Genomic DNA, 26,533 nt, shown 5'->3' with positions numbered 1-26,533 from the left:
AATCGGGAGGAAGAGGACGAGGTTGCCTGGGAGGAGTGGTGGAGCAGGAAAGTGTTTGGTTGTGTTTGGGTTTTGTGCTTGGGCTGTGAGGCACGGGGAAGACGTGTCAGACGGCTGAAGAAACAAAATAAAAGATCCTTGAGTGTGAACACGTGCCTCTGTGTATTCTGTGCCGGGTCGGGCGCTATATAGCGCCTTTATCACAAAGGTAAAGGGGGTCCAACCCGGTACTAGCAAGGTGTACCTGATAAAGTGGCCAGTGAGTCCATAATTCCTATGTATGATGTGCGCTGTTTTTCCTGGAAGTATCTTTATAACAAAATGTTAGCAAAAAATGCATGATTTCTACATGTTTTCAGTGTTCAACTGAATAACTGACATATGAATTACGTGACAAGTGTAACATGAGATTATTGTTTTTCATGGATGTTTATCACGTTGTTCACTGGTCACCATTGGCTTTTTTTTTTTTTATCTCCGTTCTGCATGAAAACAGGAGATTATTATTTTTTTTCTGGTCATTACTACAAACTACATGGAATACGGTATGTAGCCTATAAAAATTTAAAAGGGACCTACAAAGCTGCCTACTTTAATTTTTGAGAACAATTTGTAATTGAATCAGACACGTACAAGTAAGTAACTGTAACCAATATTAAAACAACTAAGATTAAAGAATATCACCACCCCAATGTGTAAGGAGATCAAGAAAAAAAAATATGCAAAGTGCCAGGACAGCCATTAGTGGGGATGACAGCCCAGTTGCTAAACAAATTAAACGAGTAAAGAAAAACAAATTCATCTGGCAATTCACAAATCCCCACATCTCTGACTGCCTGTCAGCCAGCTTCGGATCAACTCAAGCAGCTGTCCCGCCACTTTTTGAGACTTTAACTGGTCGACCCATCAATCAGAAGTGAGTTCCCAAAGAATCAGGTTTAAAGAAAGGAGGCGTTTTCTGAATTCTGGCCATACTGTAATCAATAACCACACTAGCATAGAAATGTTTTGCGTGTGAGTTATGTTATGCACACTACTTTCTGTGCCTCATGTTGCAGTAATGCATGACTGCATTTCTCACTTTTATTTCCTGCTGCTTTATATGCTGTGGAGGCTAGGGTGCGCCAGTAAGACCAAACCTCAAACACTAACACACCAACACAGTCCCGGGTTCAAATAAACGGTGTTTTATTATAATTACCTCATATACACAAACACTGAAACAAGTTGTCTTTTCTCTCCTCATCTTCCTCTCTTCTCTCTACCACACTGCTCTCCTCCATTTGAGTGTTGCCTTTCTTCCTCCCAGCTCTGAGTCATCTAGACAAGATAGATAGATAGATAGATAGATAGATAGATAGATAGATAGATAGATAGATAGATAGATAGATAGATAGATAGATAGATAGATAGATAGATAGATACTTTATTAATATCAAGGGGAAATTCACATAAAACAATATTAAATTAAAGAGTAATAAAAATGCAGGTATAACAGACAATAACTTTGTATAATGTTAACGTTTACCCCCCCAGGTGGAACTGAAGAGTCGCATAGTGTGGGGTCTCCTCAGTCTGTCAGTGGAGCTGCTCCTCTGTCTGGAGATGATCCTGTTCAGTGGATGCAGTGGATTCTCCATGACTGACAGGAGTCTGCTCAGCGCCCGTCACTCTGCCACGGATGTCAACCTGTCCAGCTCTGTGCCTACAATAGAGCCTGCCATCCTCACCCGTTTGTCCAGGCGTGAGGCGTCCTTCTTCTTTATGCTGCCTCCCCAGCACACCACCGCGTAGAAGAGGGCACTCACCACAACTGTCTGGTAGAACATCTGCAGCATCTTATTGCAGATGTTGAAAGACGCCAGCCTTCTAATGAGGTATAGTCGGCTCTGACTTTTCTTACACAGAGCATCAGTATTGGCAGTCCAGTCCAATTTATCATCCAGCTGCACTTCCGGGTATTTATAGGTCTGCACCCTCTGCACAGTCACCTCTGATGATCACAGGGTCCATGAGGGGCCTGGGCCTCCTAAAATCCACCACCAGCTCCTTGGTTTTGCTGGTGTTCAGGTGTAAGTGGTTTGAGTCGCACCATTTAACAAAGTCCTCGATTAGCTTCCTATACTCCTCCTCCTGCCCATTCCTGATGCAGCCCACCATAGCAGTGCCGTCAGCAAACTTTTGCACGTGGCAGGACTCCGAGTTGTATTGGAAGTCTGATGTATGTTGACTGAACAGGACCAGAGAGAGTACAGTCCACTGCGGCGCTCCTGTGCTGCTGACCACAATGTCAGACCTGCAGTTCCTGAGACGCACATACTGAGGTCTGTTTGTAAGATAGTCCACGATACATGTCCACCAGGTGTGAGTCTACTCCCATATCTGCCAGCTTGTCCCTAAGGAGCAGAGGTTGGATGGTGTTGAAGGCGCTAGAGAAGTCCAGAAACATAATTCTTACAGCACCACTGCCTCTGTCCAAGTGTGAGAGGGATCGGTGTAGCATATAGATGATGGCCTCCTCCGCTCCCACCTTTTCCTGGCATGCGAACACATAAAACAGTGTGGTCTGCTTTAATCGAGGACCTGGGAGTATTTCAGGTGACGTGACGTAGCCAGTTGGAAGCACTTAAGGGTTATGAGAAAGCCATGGAGATCCTCTATTGTCCTACAGGGCTGCTACTCTGGACTCCAACTCCCATGAAGCCCTGTGGGTATCCAAATTGTGATTCTATATGAGGACATTGCCAAAAAATTAAAGTGGGGGATGAACCACTCCCTGCCAGCTCTTGTACTCTTCGGACTTCCCACCCAGGACGAGGATCAACAGGTGTCCCAATTGCGTATTGCCCCCCATTTCGTCCATCCTCCCATTATGACATCCCAGCAGGGTAAGAACTCCACCTCTGTCTGGTGCAGGATGCCCAAACCGTCCTCTGGGGTGTCTAGAATGCCGTTATTCATTTCTCTCTATTATATAAAAAATTCCTGTGACGAGACAAGACTTTTTTTTCTCATGAGATGATATTTTTGCCTTCAAGTCCTGCCCTCCTCTCAACCAGCTTTCAAACACATCCTCGGTCCTCTCACCTCTCATTTGTGTGAATGCTTTTGTCAGACACACTTCCAGCACTCATTTTAATTCATTTATGAAAAATCGACAGTTTCATCCTTTAACAGAGCTTATCTGGACAGTATTTGTATACATACCATCTATTAGATACGTTAGTTGAAATCCTTTTCTGGACAATAATTTTATATGTTCTACGTGACACGTTAATGACTAAGCGAAGAAGAAAGGGCTGCACGTCGAAAAGTGGCCCAAAAGCGTTGGAGAGAAAAGAATTCAAAAAAGAACAATAATAACAGAAGTGCAAATGAAGTCAAATGAACTAATGTTGTTCAGTTACACAGCAAATTGGTTAAATGCGTATAAATAGACTCTGCTGAAACAGTTGCTTGTGATCGTGTGGAAGATGAAAACATCAACTTACAATATCCTGAAAAATATCTACAACCATTAACACCGTCTAGTCTTTCACCAGCCGCATCACTGTAGACAGTGTGAAAGAAACAGCCGGACACACAACGAAGGTTTGGGGCAGCCATCCGTTTAGTTTCCCTGGCTGCGAAAGGCTTTAAAGTAGAGTACAATGTTTACTGATTAGAGTCTAAAACAGAAGTGTTTAAGTATGGAGGGTGAGGGGGTTTTTATAGCCGGTTCACAGGAAGTGACGTCCTCTGGGCCGGTACAGGAAGGATTTCTTGTGTTTGGTCTGAGGAGAGAAAAGAGAGAGGTGCACCCCACCGCCCCCTGGCCTGGCGTGGAATTGTCGTGTCCTGGTCCCTTTGGTTGACTCCCAAGTGCACGTGTGTGACAACAGAAGGACATATCCAAGAAAGGTCATGTAGTACATCTTCTGTGGATAACATTAGACACCAAAGGAGATCTTGATATGCCATTCGTATTGAAACGGTTACAGTTTCCCGTTAGAATGGCTTTGGCAAAGACAATTAACAAATCACAGAGAAAAACATTCGAAAAAGTCTTTTTATTTAATAGAGAGAAAGAAACGAAATTCAATCACGGGTAGTTACACGTTGCATTGTCACGATGAACGTCCAAACACAGAATCAAAATTCAGTGTGATATTGACGAAAATTGAATTAAAAAATGTGTTTTTACTGACTTTTTACAGTAAAAGTGTAAGTCTGAAAAGTATTTGAGTGTTAATTTCAAAGCCAAACAGAACGAAATCGCGTTACTCAACGAATAACTCTAACGCAACATGAAACATAATTTTCTTTTAAGTTATTCCGTTTTACTATTTTTTTACTATAGTTAATTACTCACTGTAATGTAAAATAGTTCTATTATGCATACGTAACAACTCACAAATAACAATCTGTTTAAATTGTACATCTGCGTCCCCTTAGGCCGGAGTTATACTTCACGCGACGCCTGCTGCAGAGGACGCCCCAGCTACGCAAGCGTTGTAGTGTTTATACTTGCGCGTGTACTTTACGTAAATCTGGAGAAATCCACCAGGTGGCAGTGTGAGATATTATCACGGTGAGAACATGTTCGGCTTCTCTGTGTTGTGAATTGCCTAGAACACTCATTAAATTCTGATGACACCTTACCGCAATACCTGTGAAAATTATGTTTATTGATTACATCCATCAATCCAGGGATGAGTCCATTCCAGCAAGCATTGGGCACGAGTGAGAAACAATCCCTGGACGAGGCCTCAGCTCATCACAAGGTGAATACAAGCACACACATACACTAGCGTCATTTTAGCGGCACCAAATCTGCATATCTTTGGAAGGAAACCGGAGCACAGTGTGGAATACAAGCAGGAAATACCAGCAACATAACTCCCTGCGAGACAGCAGTGCTATCGCTCCACCACGTGACACCCCCATGTGTGTAATTATTAACAGTATTCATTATTTAAACAAAATTATATGTAAAAATGTAACATACACACTTTAATGCATTTCACCATGAAAGTGATATCAAGTACAAATCTAAAGATTCTAAATGTGCAGAGAATATCATACATTTAATTTGTTCTGTGTGGCGATCTATTGCTGCTTTCCGCTGCTGTCAGGTCCAAGAAGCTCGTAGCGATTAAAAACTGGGATGACGTTTACGACCGTCTGTTTTAATGATAAAGTAAACTACGAGGTTAAAGTGGACATTTCGAGATTAAAGCCGCAATTTCCACTTTAATCACAAAATACACGTTTTCGCCGTGTCCTTTATTTTTTTCTCAGTGGCTCAAATACAGCGCTATACGTTATGTTGCTGTTAAGTTGCAAAAAAAAAAAAGACGGCACAAACATGTTATGTGAGACTTTTAAAATGTATCGTGTCATTACGATCGGGAATATGTGAATATAAAAGCACCACAAATGCATCTATTTGTCGGCATTTTGCTTCACCACTTTGAACCATTCATCAAACAGCAAAGCGCGCACATCGATCCCCGAAGGATCTCCATAGAGGCTTGCTGTCACATGTAGATAGTAAACAGAGACTCTGACGTCACGTTCCGACTTTTAGCACACTGCGCCCCCCGACTTTTTGCTGGTACTGCAACTCGTGCACGCGTCGCGTTAATTTCTGAGGACCTGCTCAGAGGACGCGTGAAATGAACACTGGGAACGCGTGGCAGCCATGATGCTGGCGTGTACGTGTTCTGAGCGTGAAGTATAAATCGGCCCTTACACGAGCAGCAGAACCGCAAAGAGGCTACCACGTAGCACAGGATGGGAGGTTGGCGAGCAAAGTGAGCAGGGGGCAAAGCCCCCTAGTCTACTATATATTTCTTTTACCCCATTACTGAAAGAAACACAAATAAGTAATCCAATATACTATTTACAAATGGCAAATAACATTGTTGTGATGTGAAATTTTGCACACAAGTTAAATATTTTCTAAGTCTTTATTTGTAACTTAGGCAAAGTAATGTAATATTAGTGTTACATTAGAGAGAAGCATTCAGGACTAAGTCAGGAAAGTGAATTTTACGACAGAGTTGGAGGGAAGTCCCTCAAACAAGTTTAGTAAATGTTTCTCTGAAGTCTCTCAACCTCCACAGGAAAGTCACGCTGCCTAACTGCCAAGCAATTCCTTAACACATGGTGTGGAGGGCAGGTGTGAAGGTGTTCTGTCCCCCCATTGGTCTGAAGTATGGCTGTTTGGAATTGGTTTGTATCAGAAACCTTGAAGTACCACGACACCCTATTGGCTGTAGGGGTTGGACAGAAAACCTATAAATTTGCTTGCCTTACCTCACCCTCTCTCTCACCAAACTGACGAAAGACCATCACACACCATGAACTGAAAAGGACAACACATTGAAGAGCACAGCTCAGCAGCCATATTGAGACAGACATGCGGCCTGTTCTGAACAAAGCTGACCACAACTGATGCCTTAACTGGAGACATTTTAAGAAACAAACAAGTGTGTGTGCCTCCTGAAACTACACGTCACCATTTTTTAGTTTGTATGGTTGCCAATATTCAAACGTACTTTGATTATTGTTATTATTTATAAATATTATCAATAATACATTATTTAAAGTGTAACTTAACTCCTGCTTGTCTTTCACTAAACCTAATTACCTGAGGTTATAAATGTAGAAGGTACGGTGGGGAGAAGTTATATGGTACAATACCTTAGAAACAGTGGTAAGTCTGTGAGATTTGAGGCATTCTGACAAAGGCTACATATTAATATAAAAGGGAAAAGTAGAGTGGGTGGCACGGTGGCGCAGTGGTAGCGCTGCTGCCTCGCAGTTAGGAGACCCGGGTTCATTTCCCGGGTCCTCCCTGCGTGGAGTTTGCATGTTCTCCCCGTGTCTGTGTGGGTTTCCTCCCACAGTCCAAAAACATGCAAGTTAGGTGGATTGGCGATTCTAAATTGGCCTGTGTGTGTCCTACGGTGGGTTGGCACCCTGCCCGGGATTGGTTCCTGCCCTGTGTTGGCTGGGATTGGCTCCAACAGACCCCCGTGTTCGGATTCAGCAGGTTGGAAAATGGATGGAAAAGTAGAGCAATATGTTACTCTACTGAGACAAAACAAACATGTTAAACTATTTTCATGAACTTCATCTATCACAGCTACAGAGCCAAAGGTTGCACATCCAGCAATAGAAGCACAACTACAAGTAAGTGATCCTCAAAGACTTGTGCCTTCAATACAAACAACAGAAATAAATTATGTGACCAGTTCAAAATCTCAGTCTGCTATTTTCTACAAATTCCATACAATCACAAGGCTTATTTTCATTTAAGACTGGCTTCGCTCGCCAACCCCAGGTTTTAGTTAACCCGAAATACATTTTAAAAGGATTCTTTTTTTCTCGGTAATTGTTACATACGCATCATGTTCACTTTTTTTTTTAACTAGCCTTAATAGGAAGGTAAAAGAATCCAATGTAATTAAGCATGGCTACATTTTATATATGAGATTATTTTATTAGTTTAAAACATTTGTAATGTTTAACTGACAAAGAGACAGAACTTCTGTTCTCAATATGCAATAGCATGGTTGCCACTCATCCTGAAGGTATTTTAAATACAAATAGATTTTTGAACTATAAGGCATTTGATTCATGTCATATATTGATTTCTTTTCCTATCCACTCCTTTCTTGTAAATAACTTGGGTGTTTTGCCCCCTGCTCACTTTGCTCACCAACCCCTTTACCCCCCTGCCCCCTTGATACAATAGGAAACAGATACCAGTTGTGTTTTTCACCTCCTCTTTGCTCGATCAGCTGCTGGCTTGCTGCTACTGCGTGCCACGTGATCTGCCTTTTGTGCAGAGCTTCGAAAGTTAAAAAGCCTGTACAGCAGCTGAATATTTAATCACTTTTCACTGTTCCGTTATTTCACTGATTAATATTTTCTGTTTGTTTGCGCTAATGTGATCTTTACTCTCATTTTTTGAGACTTTTCAATTTTCCTACATTCCATTATCTCTAACCTGCTCTGCATGTGTATCACGGGAAATGCATCTGAAGGTTGTAAGTATGACGTGATTTGACCGTCTCGCGGGACATGAAAATGTCTCTCTGTCTCTCTAACAGATCTCGTCTTGATGCAGTCTTATCGCAAGACTTGTTTTTATAATAGAGAGATTTGTATATTTTAAATATGAAATAGAATAGAATGTTAATGTTTGCAAGACTACTTAGCTGGTGGAAGGTTTATTTATTTATTTCCCATAATTTGCACATGTCGGACACTTTGTTAAAAGTCTAAAGCCTAAGGTAGAAATGTATGTGTTCATTTCATTAGCAGTAAAATAATAGCTTGAAGAAACATAATCGGATATGTATAAAGAAACTTTTAGCTTTAAGATAACATGTTAAGAGATATTAACAGAAGAATTTCAAGATAACTCCTGCTTATTTAAATGACCATTGAAATAATTTCAGGGACTTTATGTGGGAAATGGTAAAATATTTTAATTGAATTACCCTGTTAGCCGTAGACTTAATAAAATTTAAATTTCCTTTGTAAATGATTTATATTCTAAGACTACACAAACTTGAACAATATTCTGTAATTAGAAAAAGGGAATGTGGAGTCTAACTGGTTTAGATTATTTTGCTCTCATTTCCAAAAATAATTGGGAAATTACCAGTCCAGACGGTGGATTTCTTTCTTGGCTTCTGCTTGCTATGTTGATGTTCTCTGGAGGACACTGGTGGTATATTATCATCCATTACTTTATGAAAAGGGGGCAACAGTGCCTGCTAGATTCCAGTTCAAGTCTGAGAATAAGAAGAGGTGTTAATGTCTGCTGCTGGAGTATGTGAATTTCCCCTTGGGATTAATAAAGTATCTATCTATCTATCTATCTATTATATAGTGCCATTCAGATCTATCTATCTATCTATCTATCTATCATATAGTGCCTTTCATATCTATCTATCTATCTATCTATTGATTATATAGTGCCTTTCATATCTATCTATCTATCTATCTATTGATTATATAGTGCCTTTCATATCTATCTATCTATCTATCTATCTATTGTGAACGCTGGCCCCGGCACAGACAGACGGACAGCATATTTTGCCCAACACACTGTTTATTTACAATTATTATTATGTACAAAAGTCACGTGCACTCACAACCCCAGCGCCCTTGGCACTGAATCCCCCAAAGTCCAGGGCCCACAGTCTCTGTGCCTTTGTCCTGGCCGCCTCCTGTCCTCGCTCTCCAGCTCAGTCCGCTTCCTCCCGACTTCCACCACTGACTGGAGGGAGGCGGCCCCTTAAATAAGGCTCCCGGATGAGCCCCAGGTGTTCCGTCCTTAGCCACGCCCAAGCGTGGCGGAAGTGTCGGCTGTCTTCCTGGCAGCTCTCCGGGTGCCACACAAAGTCTTCCCCCCGGCACTTCCTGGTGTGGCGGAAGTGCCGGGCTCCCGGGATAATTAGGCACCGGGGCGCCGCCTGGCAGTGGCCACGGGTCCCTACAGGGCTGGGCTTCAAAGCCCTGTACCCGAGGCCCCCTGCCTAACCAGGACGGACGCCCCACTCTGTCTGGAGGAGGCACTCGCCCTCCTCCGTCCTCAAGCGCCCGGCCGGGCTCCAGCCCCGACCGGCAACCGCACGGGATAAACCGGCATCGGGGCGCCGCCTGGCGGTGACCACGGGCCCCTACAGGGAAGGGCTTCCATGCCCTCAACCCGTGGCCCCCAACAGAACCAGGACGGACGCCCCCTCGCGGTCTGGAGGAGGCACAAGCCCTCCTCACGTCCTCCTGGGCGTCCCGGCCGGGCTCCAGCCCCGGCCGGGGCCACACTATCTATTGATTATATAGTGCCTTTCATATCTATCTATCTATCTATCTATCTATCTATCTATTATATAGTGCCTTTCATATCTATCTATCTATCTATCTATCTATCTATCTATCGTAGCTTAAACGATGGGGTCACAAGGGTAATCTTGGACATGGTCTGAACTGGCAACCTTATTATCTGGAGTAGGGTATACGAGCCATTAGACTACCCTGCAAATGTCACAGTGATGAGAATATTTTACTTGTGTTGATTTCAGTGGGCTGTCCACAGAAAACCATTCTTTATTTTACAAATTAGGCATTTCCATGTACCATATTAACTGAATCAGGATTTATTCAATTAAAAAAATGATTCATAGAATGTTATCAATGATAAGGGATGACAAGCCAATCACTTATTTTAAATTCCAATGCCTTAGCCACTAGGAGGCATCACAGTCCAAACTGTCATGAGTTATTGAATGGCTAATAGTAATCTACATAATTCTTCTACTGGGAGGGGATTTTAATTGTACTGATAACGCTCAGCTTGATCGAAATGGTACTGAGCCACATCCAGCTTCTGTCAGAGTATTAAATACTTTGTTACAGCAGTCAGATCTGGTAGATGTATGGCGGATTAAATTCCCTACAGATAGACAATACACCTGGGTCAAAGGGGGGGGTGGCCGGATTTCTATGGCACGGTTAGACCGGTTTTACTGTTCAAGGCATCTTTTAAATTCAGTCACTACTACTTATATCTGTCCTTTCGGTCTTTCTGATCACTCTCTGGTGGCTTTAAAGCTCACCTTTTCAAAAAAACCTTTCTTTAAGTCTTTCTGGCAATTCAATGTTTCCCTGTTGGATGATTCAAACTTCCTTCAGTGCTTTGAGTTTTTCTGGCAGCAATGGACCCTCACTAAATCCAAATTCACTTCCCTCAGACAATGGTGGGATGTCTCAAAAGTTCAGATTAAAGCTTTCTGCCAACAATACACCCAGCAAGTGACGAAGAGGAGTGTGGAGCATATGAAAAGCCTGGAGGAGGACATCACTGAACTACACGCCACTCTTCAGAACAGTTTTGATAAAGACAATTTTGAGATTTTAACAGCTAAGAAACATTCACTGTCTCAGTTTCTGGAGTTGCAGGCTAAGGGAGCTTTAGTGAGGTCTCGCTTCCAGAATCTCAATCACCTGGACGCACCCACAAGGTTTTTTTTTAGTCTAGAAAAGAAGGAAGCACAGAGTAAGACAATTCATATGCTCTGTGACACCGACGGCCAAGAACTGTGCACTACAGGGGAGATAAGAGACTTTGCTGTCTCTTTTTACACAAATTTGTTTAAGGATGAAAGCATTGATGAAGCTGCCATGTCCGAGTTTTTGGAAGGTTTGCCAACAATTTCAGAAAAGTTCCGATTACATCTGGACACCGAGATCAGTCTTCAAGAACTCTCTGACTCACTTTCTAATCTGAATGTTGGAAAGACTCCGGGGATTGATGGGATTCCAACAGAATTTTATAAGCAGTTCTGGCATTTGCTGGGACCGGACATGCTTTCAGTTTTTCTGGAGAGTGTAAAGGTTGGTGAACTACCACTGAGCTGCAGGAGGGCGGTCATTGTTCTGCTACCAAAAAAAGGGGACTTGTGCCAAATCAAAACTGGCCCTGTGAGCCTATTGTGCACGGATTACAAAATCTTTTCAAGGGCCTTGGCCAACCGCCTGAGGAATGTGATGGACTCCATAATTCACCCGTGTCAATCGTACTGTGTGCCTGACCGCTCAATCCATGATAATATATTTGTATTGAGGGATGTTATCTCAGCCTGTAATCTGTGCGGGGTTGATTTGGGGATTCTGTCTCTAGACCAGGAAAAGGCTTTCGATCGAGTAGATCATCGATACTTGTTTTATACGCTGAAAAGCTTTGGATTTGGGGAATATTTTATAAATATGATCAGGCTCTTGTATACTAATATTTTTGGCGTCTTAAAAGTCAATGGTTCTTTGAGTGCCCCGTTCTCAGTAAAGAGAGGAATACGACAGGGCTGTGCCTTATCTGGAATGCTCTACGCTTTGTCAATCGAACCGTTTTTACGTCAGATAAGTCACAAACTGCAGGGCGTGAGTTTTCCTATGTGCCCAAATGTTACTTTTAAATATTTGGCTTACGCTGATGATGTCGTCATTTTTGTCACGTCAAACGATGACATTAAAATGTTAATCTCATGTCAACAGATATTTGAGAGAATATCTTCAGCAAAAATCAACTGGGCCAAAAGTACTGCTTTTTTACTTGGATCCTGGACTGCAAGTTCACCACCAGATCTGCCCTTAGAAATTAAGTGGGACAGAAAGTGTTTTAGATATCTCGGGGTGGTGATGGGTGCTGAGGGGGTGGACAAAAGTAATTGGGAAGGATTTTTAGATAAAGTAACAATGCGACTGAACAAATGGAGGTGGATTGTGACCAAGCTGTCTTACAGGGGACGAGTGATTGTGTGTAACAATTTGATAGCTTCTATGCTTTGGCACAAACTTGTGAGTGGGGACCCTCCTCCTGGACTTTTACACAGAATCCAGAAACTTCTGGTTTATTTTTGTTGGGTTGGCCTGCACTGGATAAAACAAAGTGTAATCTTTTTACCTTTGGAAGAGGGGGGTCAGGGGCTCATTGACGTTGTCTCTAAAGTTGCACAATTTAGACTTCAGGCACTGCAGAAAGTTTTTTTTGTTTCTCACCCTCTGAGTTGGAGAGAGCTGGCATTGGGTTTCTTCCGCCGAGTGGGAGGTTTACGTTTTGATAGACAACTTCTAGTGATGAACATTCACAAAATGGACCTGTCCAGCCTACCCCATTTTTACAAGGGAGTCCTATTAACATGGCACTTTGTTTTTAAAAGAAACTTTGATACATCTGGTTGGTTGGCTGATGAGCCGTTAGTTTACAACTCTGTTTTCTCATGTCCTCTGTTGTTCAGCGATAGTTTTGTTAAAATACTCATCACAAATCAAATACTTACACTGTCCCAAATTTACGATGAGAGCAAGAAGTCTTTTATTGACCCAGCAGAGCTGTCTTCAATACTGGGGGTCAAGTCGGTCAGAATAGTTCAGAGTTTTTTATCATTCATGGCCAAAGATTATCATCGGCTGAACAACTCGATCAGAGCAACAAACACGGAGATGGAGGTCTGCCCTGCTGTTGATCTGTCCTCGCTCACCGACAATACAATCGTGACATTCCATAAAGGGGAAGTCGTGAGTTTTAAGTCTTTGTCAAAGGGGGACCTTTATAAATATTGTGTTAAAATTATACACTTTGCAGCACTAAAAACAGTATGTGACACGCCATGGAGAGACAATCTGGGGGTGGATGGTGGGAGTGCACCTGCTTGGAGGGAGCTGTATAAGCCCCCAAGTAAGAAAAGAACGGCTGACCTGCAATGGAGAATTCTGCATGGGATTGTCGCTACAAATTCTTTTTTAAAAGTAATTGAGCAGAAAGGGGATGATAATTGTATATTTTGTGGACAAAAAGAAACTATATTCCATTTATTCTTGCACTGTATGAGACTCAGTTTTTTTTCAGTTTTTTTAGTGAATTATGTAAAAGTTAATGGGGAAATTTAATAATATCATGTTCATTTATGGTACAAAATACAACAAAAAATATCGGCAAAAAGCTCAGTTATCAAATTATCTATTGGGTGAAGCCAAACTAGCAATTTTAAAGAGTCGAAATAATAAACAATCTGGGACAGGGGCCACTGATGCTGTCTTGATTTTCAAGATAAATGTACGATCTAGAATAATAATGGAATATACGTATCATAGATTGATGAATACATTAGAGTTATTTAAAAATGTGTGGGGAACTAAAGGGGTGCTTTGCTCAATTGAGGATGGAGAACTAAAATGAATGTATGAGACATTAGTTAAGTTTTCTGTATTTGTATTTTGTTTTCTTAGGATGATGTTAGTATCTAATCAGGTATTGTGTGCTGTGGAGGGGGGCGAACTGGTGCTCAACTGGGAATGAAAAAGTGGTGGGCATCAACAACATGCTTTTATTAATGTGCGGAGTAGGAGGAGTGTAAAGGGGGAGTAGTGGTGGTCTGATATTTTTTGGCTCTTTTTGTTATATTCTGAAAAATTGGGCTTGTTTGGTTTTTGACTGTGTATATTATTAATATTTTCAAATTTTATGTTCACAATAAAGGTCTTTTTAAAAATAAAAAAATATCTATCTATCTATCTATCATATAGTGCCTTTCATATCTATCTGTCTATCATATAGTGCCTTTCATATCTATCTATCACATATTGCTTTTCATATCTATCTATCATATAGTGCCTTTCATATCTATCTATCACATATTGCTTTTCATATCTATCTATCATATAGTGCCTTTCATATCTATCTATCTATCTATCTATCTATCTATCTATCGTATAGTGCCTTTCATATCTATCTATCTATCACATATTGCTTTTCATATCTATCTATCATATAGTGCCTTTCATATCTATCTATCTATTATATAGTGCTTTTCATATCTATCATATAGTGCCTTTCATACCTATCTATCTATCTATTATATAGTGCCTTTTATATCTATCATATAGTGCCTTTCATATCTATTATATAGTGCCTTTCATATCTACCTGTCTATCTATTATATAGTGCCTTTAATATCTTTCTATCATATAATGCCTTTTATCTATCTATCTTCTCAGGAAGGGTTCAAGTCCTCTGAAAGTAAGGAACTTAACTAATAAGCTCCACAACACTCTGCCTTCTCTTTCCTTTTTGTTTCCCATCCGTGGGGATGTATTTGTGTTCTCTGTAAGGGAGTTATGATATGGCGCTTATCAATTTGTAATATTAATGGGACTGGTCGCATGATTGATTCACTGACCAATACCCTCTTGCTCCCCATTCATTCTGAAACACTGGTCAACAAGCATTCTGCTACTGGGAGTCTTTCACCGTTACTTTAACAGGTTTCACTTGCTGACTCCAAATCTGAAAACTGTTCTCGTCCCGCAGCACGTCACGTGTTTTAGTTATGATGTTCCAGGTCTTGGACAACTAGGGTGACTGACTGGACAGTAAAGGCGGATAACCATTTTGATAAATTCCACTAGGGATGCCACTGAGACAAAAGAATTCACCGGATGTTACTAAGAGCTGTGAGTTGTTTACCTTGTCATTATTAATTTTATTTCAAAATTATTAATTTTTAATTAGTAGAAAAAATATGTTACTGATTACCAGAACTCAGACATGACGGTGCAGCAGGTCGAGTTTTTACTGTTAAACATAACATTACATTTCTGGACATTTCATTCGTTAGATTCAACATTACTTTGAAAATTCTGTCAAGGCGATCAACAGAAATGGAAATGCATTCAAGAAATGTTTGGTCTCGAGAAAAGTGAAGCCAAAATGACGGAAGGTGGTTTTGATGGCCCTGAAATCCGTGAACTGATGCTTGACGATAAGTTAAGGAAAAGGAAACTGAAGCCCACTGAATCAGCACCCTCATTTGTGCGGGTTGTCCAGAATTTTCTTGACAGTCACAGAGCAGAGAATAATGCTGAACTTGTGGAGAACCTGCTGAAAGCGTATCAGCTTACGGGAGCCCGAATGTCGCTGAAGTCGCATGTTTTACATTCTCATCTCAACTTTTTTCCTCCAAATCTAAGCGATGTCAGCAATGAGCTTGGGGAAAGATTTCCTCATGATATAAAGGTGATGGAAAACTAGTATCGGGAAAAATTCACTCCGAGCATGATGGGAGACTACTGTCGGTTCTTGCAAAGAGAGACGGATGTGCAGTACAAGCGCAAAAGCGAGAGCCTCCAACATTTTTGGGCACGCTGACCTCACTTTTATATTGAGGTAAATTGACATCTCTGGTACAATACAATTTATTTTTTGTATAGCCCAAAATCGCACAATAAGTGACGCAGTGGGCTTTAACAGGCCCTGCCTCTTGGCAGCCCCCAGCTTTGACTCTCTAAGAAGACAAGGAAAAACTCCCAAAAAAAAACCCTTGTAGGAAAAATGGAAGAAACCTGGGAAAGGGAATTCAAAGAGAGACCCCTTTCCAGGTAGGTTGGGCGTGTAGTGGGTGTCAAAAAGAAGGGGGTCAATACAATACAATACACAGAACAGAACAGAACCTCAATACAGTATAAAAATAAACATTTTAGAAGTATGGAGTAGAATTTAACATTAGATGATATCCCATAATATGATTTGGATTTGTTTAGGGTCCTGGAGACCTCATTCATCAAGCTGCCTCCCCCATTTGGCCATTCCACAGCTGAAATAGCGCTAATCCGATGACAGGACCCCTCTACCTGACGATTCCTGCGATCCTCCATCAGAGATGACTTTACTTTAGGCAGGCAAAACAACTTGGCAGGTGGGCCGTGGAACCAAGTGCCACATTTGAGTACCGAGAAGAGAAACAGAATAGGTGAAGGTAAGTATCCAATTCTAACTTTCGTATTACTTATTACTTAACAACAGAAGTGCAGTCTGTACAGCTAATCAGCAGCTCTAGTCAGGGTGTGCTAAACTGAAGTCGCGAGTCTTCAACTGAGATTTAAAAGCTGAGAGTGAAGGGGCACCTCTAATAGTAGCAGGCAGACCAGTCCACAGTTTAAGGGGCCCTGGTATCGTCTTCTGGTTTGTTTTCAGAATAAACACATCAAAACAGAGATATCGTGTTGATATATTATATTGATATTCAAAATTGTCAAAATGTCAATGATGTGTATTTCAAAAACCTGATGTGCTAGCTTAATTCCGATTTCATATGAAATCAGTGTAAAAAACTTAATAAAGAGCTGCCCTGAAGTTCCCAGTAGCAAATAAAAAACATTTTGTTGTAGACCAGTGAAATATATACATAGCAAGACTGTCACAATAAATTAATTTTAGTTTACAAAGCTTTATTCTTGGTAGCAAAGGTTATGTGCCAATAGTTTTCAAATTGGCCAAGATACAAGCAGAGACCGGATAAAATGACTCTTTGTTTTACTGCTAGGGTTGTTGTCGATAAGGAGTATCCCCAATGAAACGGGCCTAACACGTCATGAGATAATATTGGATCCATAAGTAACTTTCGACAATTACAGATGAAGCAATCCTGCCTAATATTGAGCAAAACCTTTATGCCTTTATACTTTGAACTAGAAGGTTTGATCAGAGATAAACATCTGAATTTGAATCCAGTGTTTGAGCTGTAAACGAACTGTCTGACTCCAAGGAGAAACAAGCCTCGGCAGAGGGGGATCAAACAATGGATCAGGCAATCAACCAATTAACAACAAACTCGAGTTCCAGCTAAAGGGATCAGGGGTCCCTAATGCAAACAAGGCAACTAAAAGTTTAAGGGGATCTGTGCTGGTGACTTCTGACACCAAAAAGATCATCATGGGTCCTAAGTAGTAGAAAGCATCCACCCACATCGGATCAAGAATTTTACATATAAATATTCTTTTGCTTTGGGGTTATTGGACTCCAAGGCCCAGCTATCATATTAAATTTGGTCACACCCTAATGTCTGTCTTTTTGCAGCAACGTCAATCAATCAATCAACATTTTTTGTATGAAAATGTGCTATATAAATAAAATGTAGACAAATTCAAATTCAAGTTCAGATAGAATTCGAACCATGGACTGGTGTATGATGTATGAAGAAAAATGAACTATCAACAAGCACATCGAGGCAAGTGAACTCTTTTCACGAGCAACACATACTTACTGAATATTTGTTACTATTGTTTAATTAATGGAAATAATGCAGTATTATTCTGAATTTAAATAGTTTAGTATTTAATCCGTACAACAATTGGGATAATATAATTGAATAGTTTAGAAAATGTGATTAACCTAACATGGTCAGCACTTTGTGTAAATGCAATGTGTAAGCGTGAATATTTTTTGCATGACCTCATTGCATAGGCCCATACTTAGTGTGTGAGGACAACAGTTAACTTTAAGGTTTAATGTTTGTACATCCATGCCCACTAACCACCCCCTTGTAGTTTATAAGATAGCGCTTAAAACCTTACCAGTAAAAGTGAGTCCAATTTAAGCATTAATGGTTACGGATTATAGTAGAGGGTCTAGATGAGAAAGTTGAATGTAGAAGTAATTATTACGAGAACATGTAAGTCACCAGAAAGGTGTATTTGAATACATGTCCATCCGTCCATTATCCAACCTTCTATATCCCAACCACAGGGTCACGGGGGTCTGCTGGAGCCAATCCCAGCCAAACACATGGTGCAAGGCAGGAAACAAACCCTGGGCAGGGCGTGCACACACACACAGACATACACACAGACATACACAGACATACACACAGACATACACACACACACACACACACACAAAGCACAATTTAGAATCGCCAATGGACCTAACCTGCATGCTAAAATATAATTTATGTCCAAGCATTATATTTAGTATATATAATGTATGATTTTATGGGGTTAATTGTAATGATTTATGTGTCTAAATAATTCATGTGGATAATACATATAATTCAAAGATGCTTAATTATTACATAATGGTTATGGGGGTTAGAATTTTATGTTGATAGTATATAAAAAGTGTTTTGGGAATTGGGACACTCGGGCCAAAACGTCTAAATCCATTACTGTAGATGGACATATACTGGGGGTCCTGGGGTTACAATGTCTCGACATACAACTTTTTGTGTTTACACATAAAACCTTAAAAAACTGAGACGCGAGTGTTTCGGCTTCTGCCATTAGCGTTGTGCTTGCAGACTATGTGGGCGAACTAGTTTGGTTGTGCACAGCTGAAGACTACGCAGTAATGCGGCCTATGAGTGAGGGAGTTGACAAACTAGTTTGGTTTGCGCGCGGAGGAAGTGTTCTGTTTGTGTTGCTTTGTTTGGCCCGTATCATGGCTGCTAAATGAAAGTCCGAGTCTTCGGATGGTAGTGCTTCGAAGAGGAGGAAAGCCATCACGGTAGAAGTGAAATTAGACATTGTGAAGAAACCAGAAGGAATAAAGGTAAGGATTTTTTTTACACTCATGTTTTCTGTTACTACAGTACAGTATATTTAGGTCCTTTTCCTTTTTCTGTGGCTTTGTCTTTTTATATTCTAGATTATGATTTTGCAAATGTGTTAGGATAGGTAAGTGACTTAGGCTGGGCTGTGTTTCGACTTACACCAAACTTCAGGTTACATCACTATTGCAGGAACGGAACTGTGTTGTAACCCGAGGACCCCTTGTAGTTTAAACTAACATTTTGACAGCAATACAACCCAAATAAATAATATTATGGCTTCTTAAACCCAAGCATACAAAATAACCAAATAAAATAATGATTGGGCACCACAGAGATGGAGTGTCTTGTGCAGAGTTGCTGACTGTGCAGTTTTGTGAAATGAAAAGCCCAAATACAAAACCAAAGATCCCAGCTGGCGACAGAAGATTTTTAACATCAATAAGAAGTTTGGATTCAACCCTTGCAATTTAAATGTGACCTTGGAACGGACCTGTGACTTGCATTAATGAGAACAGTGCGGACATCTTCCTATTGACGCCTACTATCAGCAAGAAAACTGCTTGCTTTTAAAGAAAATGAAAGGTGGTACGCGAATATAGAAAACGGCAGGATGCAGAACAGGGTAAGTTTGTGGATGTGAGCATGAGGATGCAAGGACGGTCGTTCATCTCTGGTCATCGATGTGCACACAACTGACAACGTAAGGTGGATATGAGTGTGGTGGTTACCTCTGGTCATCAATGCACAAGCCAATGGCAACATAAACTAGTAACTTTGAAGCTACTGCAGTAAATACTTATGTTGTCTGTTTCACCACCAACGGTACTATTAAATGATCTGATCATAAATGAAATATAGGAATAGAGTACACCTTTTAAAGGACTAAGTAAACTTTTGTGAACTAACAGGTCATATGTATTGGATAAGAAGAAAGTAAAATAGTTACTTTAAACACAGAAAAATATAAAATTGATCAAATAGTTGTTGCCAACAATTTATCATCATACTTAGCTATAGGAAACAATTCTGAGATTTATAAAAGAGAACATGTAACACCAATATCACACATATAATTGATACAATTAGGAATAGAGTTCAAGCAGAAACACTAGGTCATCTTTAAGTTATGGTGGGACATTAAAAAAATCCCAAGAGTATGAGAGAATAAAGATGATCAAGAGGTAATGTAGTTATTTAGCGGTACTACAATCATTGCCTGCATCATATTTTAGTATGCTTCACATTTATCTTAGAAGCAGTATGAAGAGACAACTAAATAGAGTGTTTCAGGTGGTGGCTGACTGATGTCATGTTCTTGCATGTACCTAATAAGACTTGACAGTTGTCACATACACAGTCTTCCATAAAAGGATTAGATATACTGAGAGGAACAATGTAGTAGAATACAGCTTTTATTTGGGTGTGTAAGCTAATAAACCAATCAGAGTAAATGTCAGGTGGCATGTAAGCATTAGGATCAACCGGAGTAAATGGCGGGAAATTTAGTTAGCAGAAAGTACGACACTGTCTTTGCTCTGCAATCATTCTTTTGACATCTCTGCTCAGGGTTCTGCTTTAACATGAAGAGAAATTAAAACACACATGAACAAGCTTCCTCCTTGTCTGATTTCTGACTCATAGTGGTCCTCTAATATATATTTGTAGTGCTAGGGTGTTGTAGCGTGTTAGCAATTATGAACGTACAGAAAAAAAGTCAAGCAAAATGACACCTTTTATTGGCTAACTAAAAAGATTATAATATGCTAGCTTTCGAGGCAACTCCAGCCCCTTCTTCAGGCAGCCTTGAAAGCTAGCATATTGTAATCTTTTTAGTTAGCCAATAAAAGGTGTCATTTTGCTTGACTTTTCTCTAATATATTTCCAATTTCTTTCGTCCACAAAGATGAATCTACCCTGTCAAAAGGGCTGTTCTGACACTTTTATCACTGAATCATACAACACATATTAAGCTACTGTACGAAGAGTCAGTAAAAGGAAAATGACCCCTCTGGCTATTATTAAAAAAAAGAAAAACAGGAAAAAAGTAAACACACAGGCACACACTTAGCCTGGGCCTCTTCACCATTTTAAAGTGCCATTTATTAACAGTAAGATAAAAAAAAAACTTTTGCATTAACACAATGTTGGGTACAAACAATATTCTTTTAACCGTTATCTGCAATCAAAGCACAGCAAAACCATAAAAAAGACCCACATTTAAAAAAAAAACAAAAAAAAAAACAACCCCACTAGAAAGTGTCATGGAAAAAGAAATTTAAAACCCTAAAAACTGTCACGGTGTCGCCAGATTTTGAGCAGCACATAGCATATCCTTAAACAATACAAAGAATCAACCACCAGCTTTTCATTTATTTATTTATTATTTTCAACTTTTTTTTTTTTTTATCAACACTTTAAATTATACATTCAGTACACAATTACCTAGTGCCCCCTCCCGCCCCTTTCATATAAATAAAAGAACCGACATAACTCTGAAAGCAACTTCATGATTTCATGATCTGATAAAGCAGCCAAATACAAAATAATAATAATAATAATACTAATAAAAAAAACCCTAACCCCTCCCACCACAAAAACCGAACACAAGGCAGAGGGCCTACGGCAGCCTCGCTTTGCCGATGCCACTTTTCTGTTGCTCCAAAAGGCCAGACTGAGGGGTGTGGGAAAGCTGACCACTGTACTGATGTACGACATTTTGGATGGTTATGCTTTCTCCTTTCTAAATTCTGTGGTTGAAGTGTGGCTACAGACTTTGACACAATGACTGCCAAAACCACCCGCCCCTCTCCAGTCACATGACAGGGCAAAAATGCATGTTAAAATGATCCACTGTCTCTCTTCCCCTGCTGTATGCTGGTCTTTAGACTTGTCCTGAACAAGATAAAGTCCACCCCATGAAAAGAAACAGGAAGCATCTGTACAATTACCCAAGGATCACGTCCTCACATATAGATGAATGTCAGCATTTTTTTGGGGTGTAGGCCTTGCCTTAATTAAAGCAACTGGAGCTAAGATAGATGGTGGCATCACAAACCCCTCATCATAAAACTTCCTTATTATTCTTTTAATGATTGTGACTCTTGCAATATAGAGCCTTGAGGGATGTCAGCAGCACATACTAGGGCAATGGCTAGTAAAGCAAAATGTAAGAAGGGTCAAGTTTTGTCACTTGATCACAGCAAAATGATATTTCCTACTTCTACAAAAGGAAATTAGAGGTCTGCCATGCTCTGGAGGAAAGTTTTTGCTTCTATACTGCTGGACCACTGAAACATGGCCCTGCTCTTAAAGGCAGATGATGTGCAACAGCCACCCATAAGCCTAGAAACCCTGTACAGACTTGGCAATCAGAAATCTGCCCATGAGTAACCATGATTTGCCTGCATGCCTGCTTTCAAACTAGACTATCCACGGGCTATGAGTTGTCATGATTTCTCCTTAACTTAGGTGATGGGGATGCTGGTGGTACTCCACAGAGAGGGGTATGTGGCAGCACCACCCAGTCTAGTCAGTTCCCCAAAATAGAGCAAAATGAGAGGAAGAAAAATATCAGTGGGCAAGACTTAGCCATCATGCAGAAAGTGGTTATATCAGGCTGTGGCCCTATAGCATTTGCTGCCCAAGGGAGAAAGATGGAGGGTTGGGGGCTGGATTTGGATAAGAGCTTTATGATGAGTGATTGAGCCTGGAAACAAGACAGGCAGAGACGAACCAACAAGGCAGACAAAGGAGCCGTTCAGGGAGGTGGCATCTGGTTATCTAGACAGCAGAGCGAGTTGGGGTGCTGGGTTGGTTTAGACCCATTGTCTTGCACAGCCAGCCCGCAAAATCCACCTCCTCCACCTCTGAACGTTTGATGAACGCATGCGCCTGCAAAAAGAGCAAAACCAGGTTAGGCTAAGTCCTCTTAAGCTTGGATGTGCTCAGGGTAGTCCCTGAGGCCAAGCTCTCCTAATAAAATCTGCTGACATGCAAGTTTTGTGATAAAAATCACACATATTGACCACAAATATTCCTAAACTCACCATCAGCATCTTCAGATCTGCTCTGTCTGTAGGATTTTTCATGAGGCTGAAAAAGAGCAGACAAGTGAAAGAGTAATCAGCATGCTGAATTACCACCACTGAGGACCTAAATTATAGCGAAAGCATTCTCACCATTTTGTAACAAACTCCTGAAATTCAGGTGTGAACACACCGTTAGGAAGCTTGGGAGGAGGCTTTAAAAAAAAAAAAGTGAAAGTTAGCACAGAACTAATAAAATAAGGCTAAAACTCCTCGCACTCTCTCAAGCCACTAACCTCATTTACAATGTAATCCAGGAGCTCAAAGATGGCCATTGCTGGTCTGCTATCAATACCATGTCCTAGAGGAACAATCAGAAAATATGTTATGTTTAACCTCTAGTTACCAGATACTATTTACAATGCAGTGAAAAAGTACTTATTTATCCCCTTCCTGATTTTCTTCATTTTTGCTTATTCTTATGTTATTTTTCTTATGTTTCCAGGTGTTATCACCTCCAAACAAATTTAGTATAATACAAAAACAATTGGAATTAACACAATGCACAGTTTTAAACTGATCATGTGATTTACTGAAGGATAAAAAGTTCACAAACACCAGTATCACCCATGACAAAAGTAATTGCCCCCGTTAACTTAATACAGGTGGAATCCTGTTATAACTAAACCCACGGAACCACAAAAATATTTGGTTATAACGGAAATGTCAGTATAACAAATATGGGGAAAATACATATACTATTGTGACCAGGGTCGGCTGCGATTTGCCATCTCTATTGGCAGTGGTGCAAGGTAAACCATAAACAGTAAACCAAGGACAAAGTAATTTGTTGTCCTCTGCAAATACCGTCTTGCTGCTTAATGTGCTTGTAGCACAATGTTTAGGGCATTCAACACTGGGCTTTGATCTGCTGTTGCTCACACTCTCCTGATCTCTGTGTCTCTCTCTCTCCAGATGACATCTGCCACTGTGATGATTCCAAGCCGCTGGTGCTCTTCTAATCTGCTTGCTTGTGTTGCGGCTCCTAACAGCTCCTATTTTGAATGAAGTCTTCAGACTGTATCCGCCTTCTATATACAGTAATAAAGTGCCTGTATTTTCCTTGGAAACCTGGACTCACCTTTCTGTCTCTCATGCAACTCTGTAACCAAAGTTTGACAATAGCTGTACCAAAAAGCAGTGCTTCTTAAACGGCAAAAAGTATTTTATTTGAAAATGAGATTAGATACAACTGTGTGAAAATACAGAATGAAAACGAGACGTCAGATGCAACTTTTCTTTTTTTAAAACAGAAATACAGGTGTGAAAATAAAGAATGAAAATGAGACATCGGATGAAACTTTAATAGAAATACATGTATGAACACAGAATGAAAACAAGACGTTAGATGTAACATTTTTAAATACAAGTACAGGTATGAAAACAGAATGAAAACGAGAAGTTAGATGTATCTTTTTTTTACTTAATAGAAATACAAACACACCTGTCATTTTTTGTTTCGTTCAGCTCCCAACATCGATCATTAACTTTGTGTTCTATATTTTTTTTTTTGGATGATTCAAAATTGATGACAGTATTTAAGGCGAGCTTCTAAATGCTTTCACCACATCATTTTTCTTTATACCAGAAATCACCTTTTTCCTGGATTATTAATATTTTTTAGGGTTAACTGACATGGTTTCTCACTTTTTTTTTTTTTTGTTCATCTCAAAAAAGAAAAAAAAAAAAACTCTCTGCGAAACTAGAAAAAGTATCCATACACTATACAACTACCCATGCGGATGCTAGGTATGCATTCGGCTATGTGTATAATGTAGCACCTATATTCTCTCCAAGACCAGAAAATTTGGAACAGACTGTTTCTTTGCGACAGGCTGTTGCAGGGTTCCCGTGACTAGACTTGGATAGTGTAGGTACAGCATTAAGCATTTTTTGCATCGCATTATTATTGTCAGTGGTAATTTCTGGCCCCAAAAATGTTTATTACACTGAAATGTACATTTTGTTAAAACAAAGCTTGTTTAACATGATGTTCTATGAATGTTGCAGGGTTCCTGAGATTCAGCGTGGAAAGTGCAAGTGCAGCATGAATATAAGCACTTTTTGCATCACATTATTATCTTCTGTGGCAATTTTTGACACCAAAAAAACTTTTTTATACTGAAATGTATATTTTGTCAAAATTAAATTTGTTTAAAATGATGCTGTATGAATGTTTGTCCAAGCCCACATAAAGTTCTTATTATACTGACAATTTCGTTACTTCGGTGTTCACTATAAAGGGGTTTCACCTGTACTTTTTTGTGCCACATTTAGCAGTAACAACTGCAATGAAACGCTTCTGGTAACAGGACATGAATCTTTAGCATTGCTGTGAATACATTTTGACCCACTTTCTGTACCAAAGTTGTTTGGCAATCAGAAACAGTTAAACGCTATGAATAAGCAAAAATAGAAAAAATGAATAAGGGCAATGTAGTAATTCCAACTGGATTCAGCAGCTTCACTTACCACTCACTGGTCTCCCTGGAGGTCTGGGTCGAGGTGAAGCGCTATACATCTCGCCCTCTGCACCATCAACTACAGGCCGACCAAAAATACTTTCTAGCTCCTTGGCATCAGGAGGGGGAATTGGGTAGCGACCAATGGCAAGTTCCACCAATGACAAGCCCATACTCCAGACATCAGACTGAACGGAATAGTGGGTGCCCTGCAAGCGCTCTGGCTACATAGGAGAGAGAGTAAGAAAACAAGACAAATAAGATTGGATGTAATGGACTTTGAAAATTCCATCACCAGTTTAACTTCCATCCTTAAACAAAAATCTATTATACCAAGCTCACTATCTTAGAATACTGTTGGGCATTTACACACGAGCAAACATGTACCCACCGTCTGAGCTCAAGTAACACTGCCGGTTTTTGCAATCAAACCCACTCACTGTATCAAATATTTTAACTATGCTGCACACTATGTTCAAATAATCATGGCTTTTAAATAATTATGACGGTGTACAGTCTTACTAAGTTGTGTGAAGTACTGCAGAAAACTTGTGATAGATGATGACACTGATGGTGGCAGGTGACATGACTGAAGTGTCTGGGTGTCATCAGCATAACAGTGGAAGCTAATGTTATATTTACGAAAGATATTGCCAAGTGGAAGGAGTTAAATAGTGAAAAGGAGGGGCCCCAGGACAAAGCCCACCTGAAGTAACACCGGTTTTTGCAATCAAACCCACTCACTGTATCAAATATTTTAACTATGCTGCACACTATGTTCAAATAATCATGGCTTTTAAATAATTATGACGGTGTACAGTCTTACTAAGTTGTGTGAAGTACTGCAGAAAACTTGTGATAGATGATGACACTGATGGTGACAGGTGACATGACCGAAGTGTCTGGGTGTCATCAGCATAACAGTGGAAGCTAATGTTATATTTACGAAAGATATTGCCAAGTGGAAGGAGTTAAATAGTGAAAAGGAGGGGCCCCAGGACAAAGCCCACCTGAAGTAACACCGGTTTTTGCAATCAAACCCACTCACTGTATCAAATATTTTAACTATGCTGCACACTATGTTCAAATAATCATGGCTTTT

The 26,533-nt window shown here is 40.2% G+C and overlaps 1 protein-coding gene and 1 long non-coding RNA gene across 2 annotated transcripts in view; one reads left to right on the top strand and one right to left on the bottom strand.

Moving 5' to 3' along the window:
• Positions 1–18,351: 18,351 nt before the first annotated feature.
• Positions 18,352–24,091, top strand: LOC120537762. The gene is made up of 2 exons (XR_005635389.1): positions 18,352–18,883; positions 23,885–24,091. It is a non-coding gene; the product is annotated as an uncharacterized LOC120537762 (long non-coding RNA).
• Positions 20,966–26,533, bottom strand: part of map2k2a (mitogen-activated protein kinase kinase 2a) — a 48,059-nt gene continuing 42,491 nt past the window's right edge. Inside the window, exons 7-11 of the mRNA XM_039766932.1 lie at positions 25,442–25,655; positions 23,206–23,270; positions 23,063–23,124; positions 22,931–22,976; positions 20,966–22,775 (exon numbers count right to left, since the gene is read on the bottom strand). Of these exons, the coding sequence (XP_039622866.1) occupies positions 22,665–22,775; positions 22,931–22,976; positions 23,063–23,124; positions 23,206–23,270; positions 25,442–25,655 (498 nt within the window). The 3' untranslated portion in view covers positions 20,966–22,664. The remainder of the gene's footprint in view (positions 22,776–22,930; positions 22,977–23,062; positions 23,125–23,205; positions 23,271–25,441; positions 25,656–26,533) is intronic.

This window comes from Polypterus senegalus, chromosome 10 (genome assembly GCF_016835505.1).
Source record: "Polypterus senegalus isolate Bchr_013 chromosome 10, ASM1683550v1, whole genome shotgun sequence".
Taxonomy (NCBI): Eukaryota; Metazoa; Chordata; class Cladistia; order Polypteriformes; family Polypteridae; genus Polypterus; species Polypterus senegalus.
The sequence above is the reverse complement of the archived record's forward strand: the minus strand, read 5'-3'. Positions and strand labels throughout refer to the sequence as shown.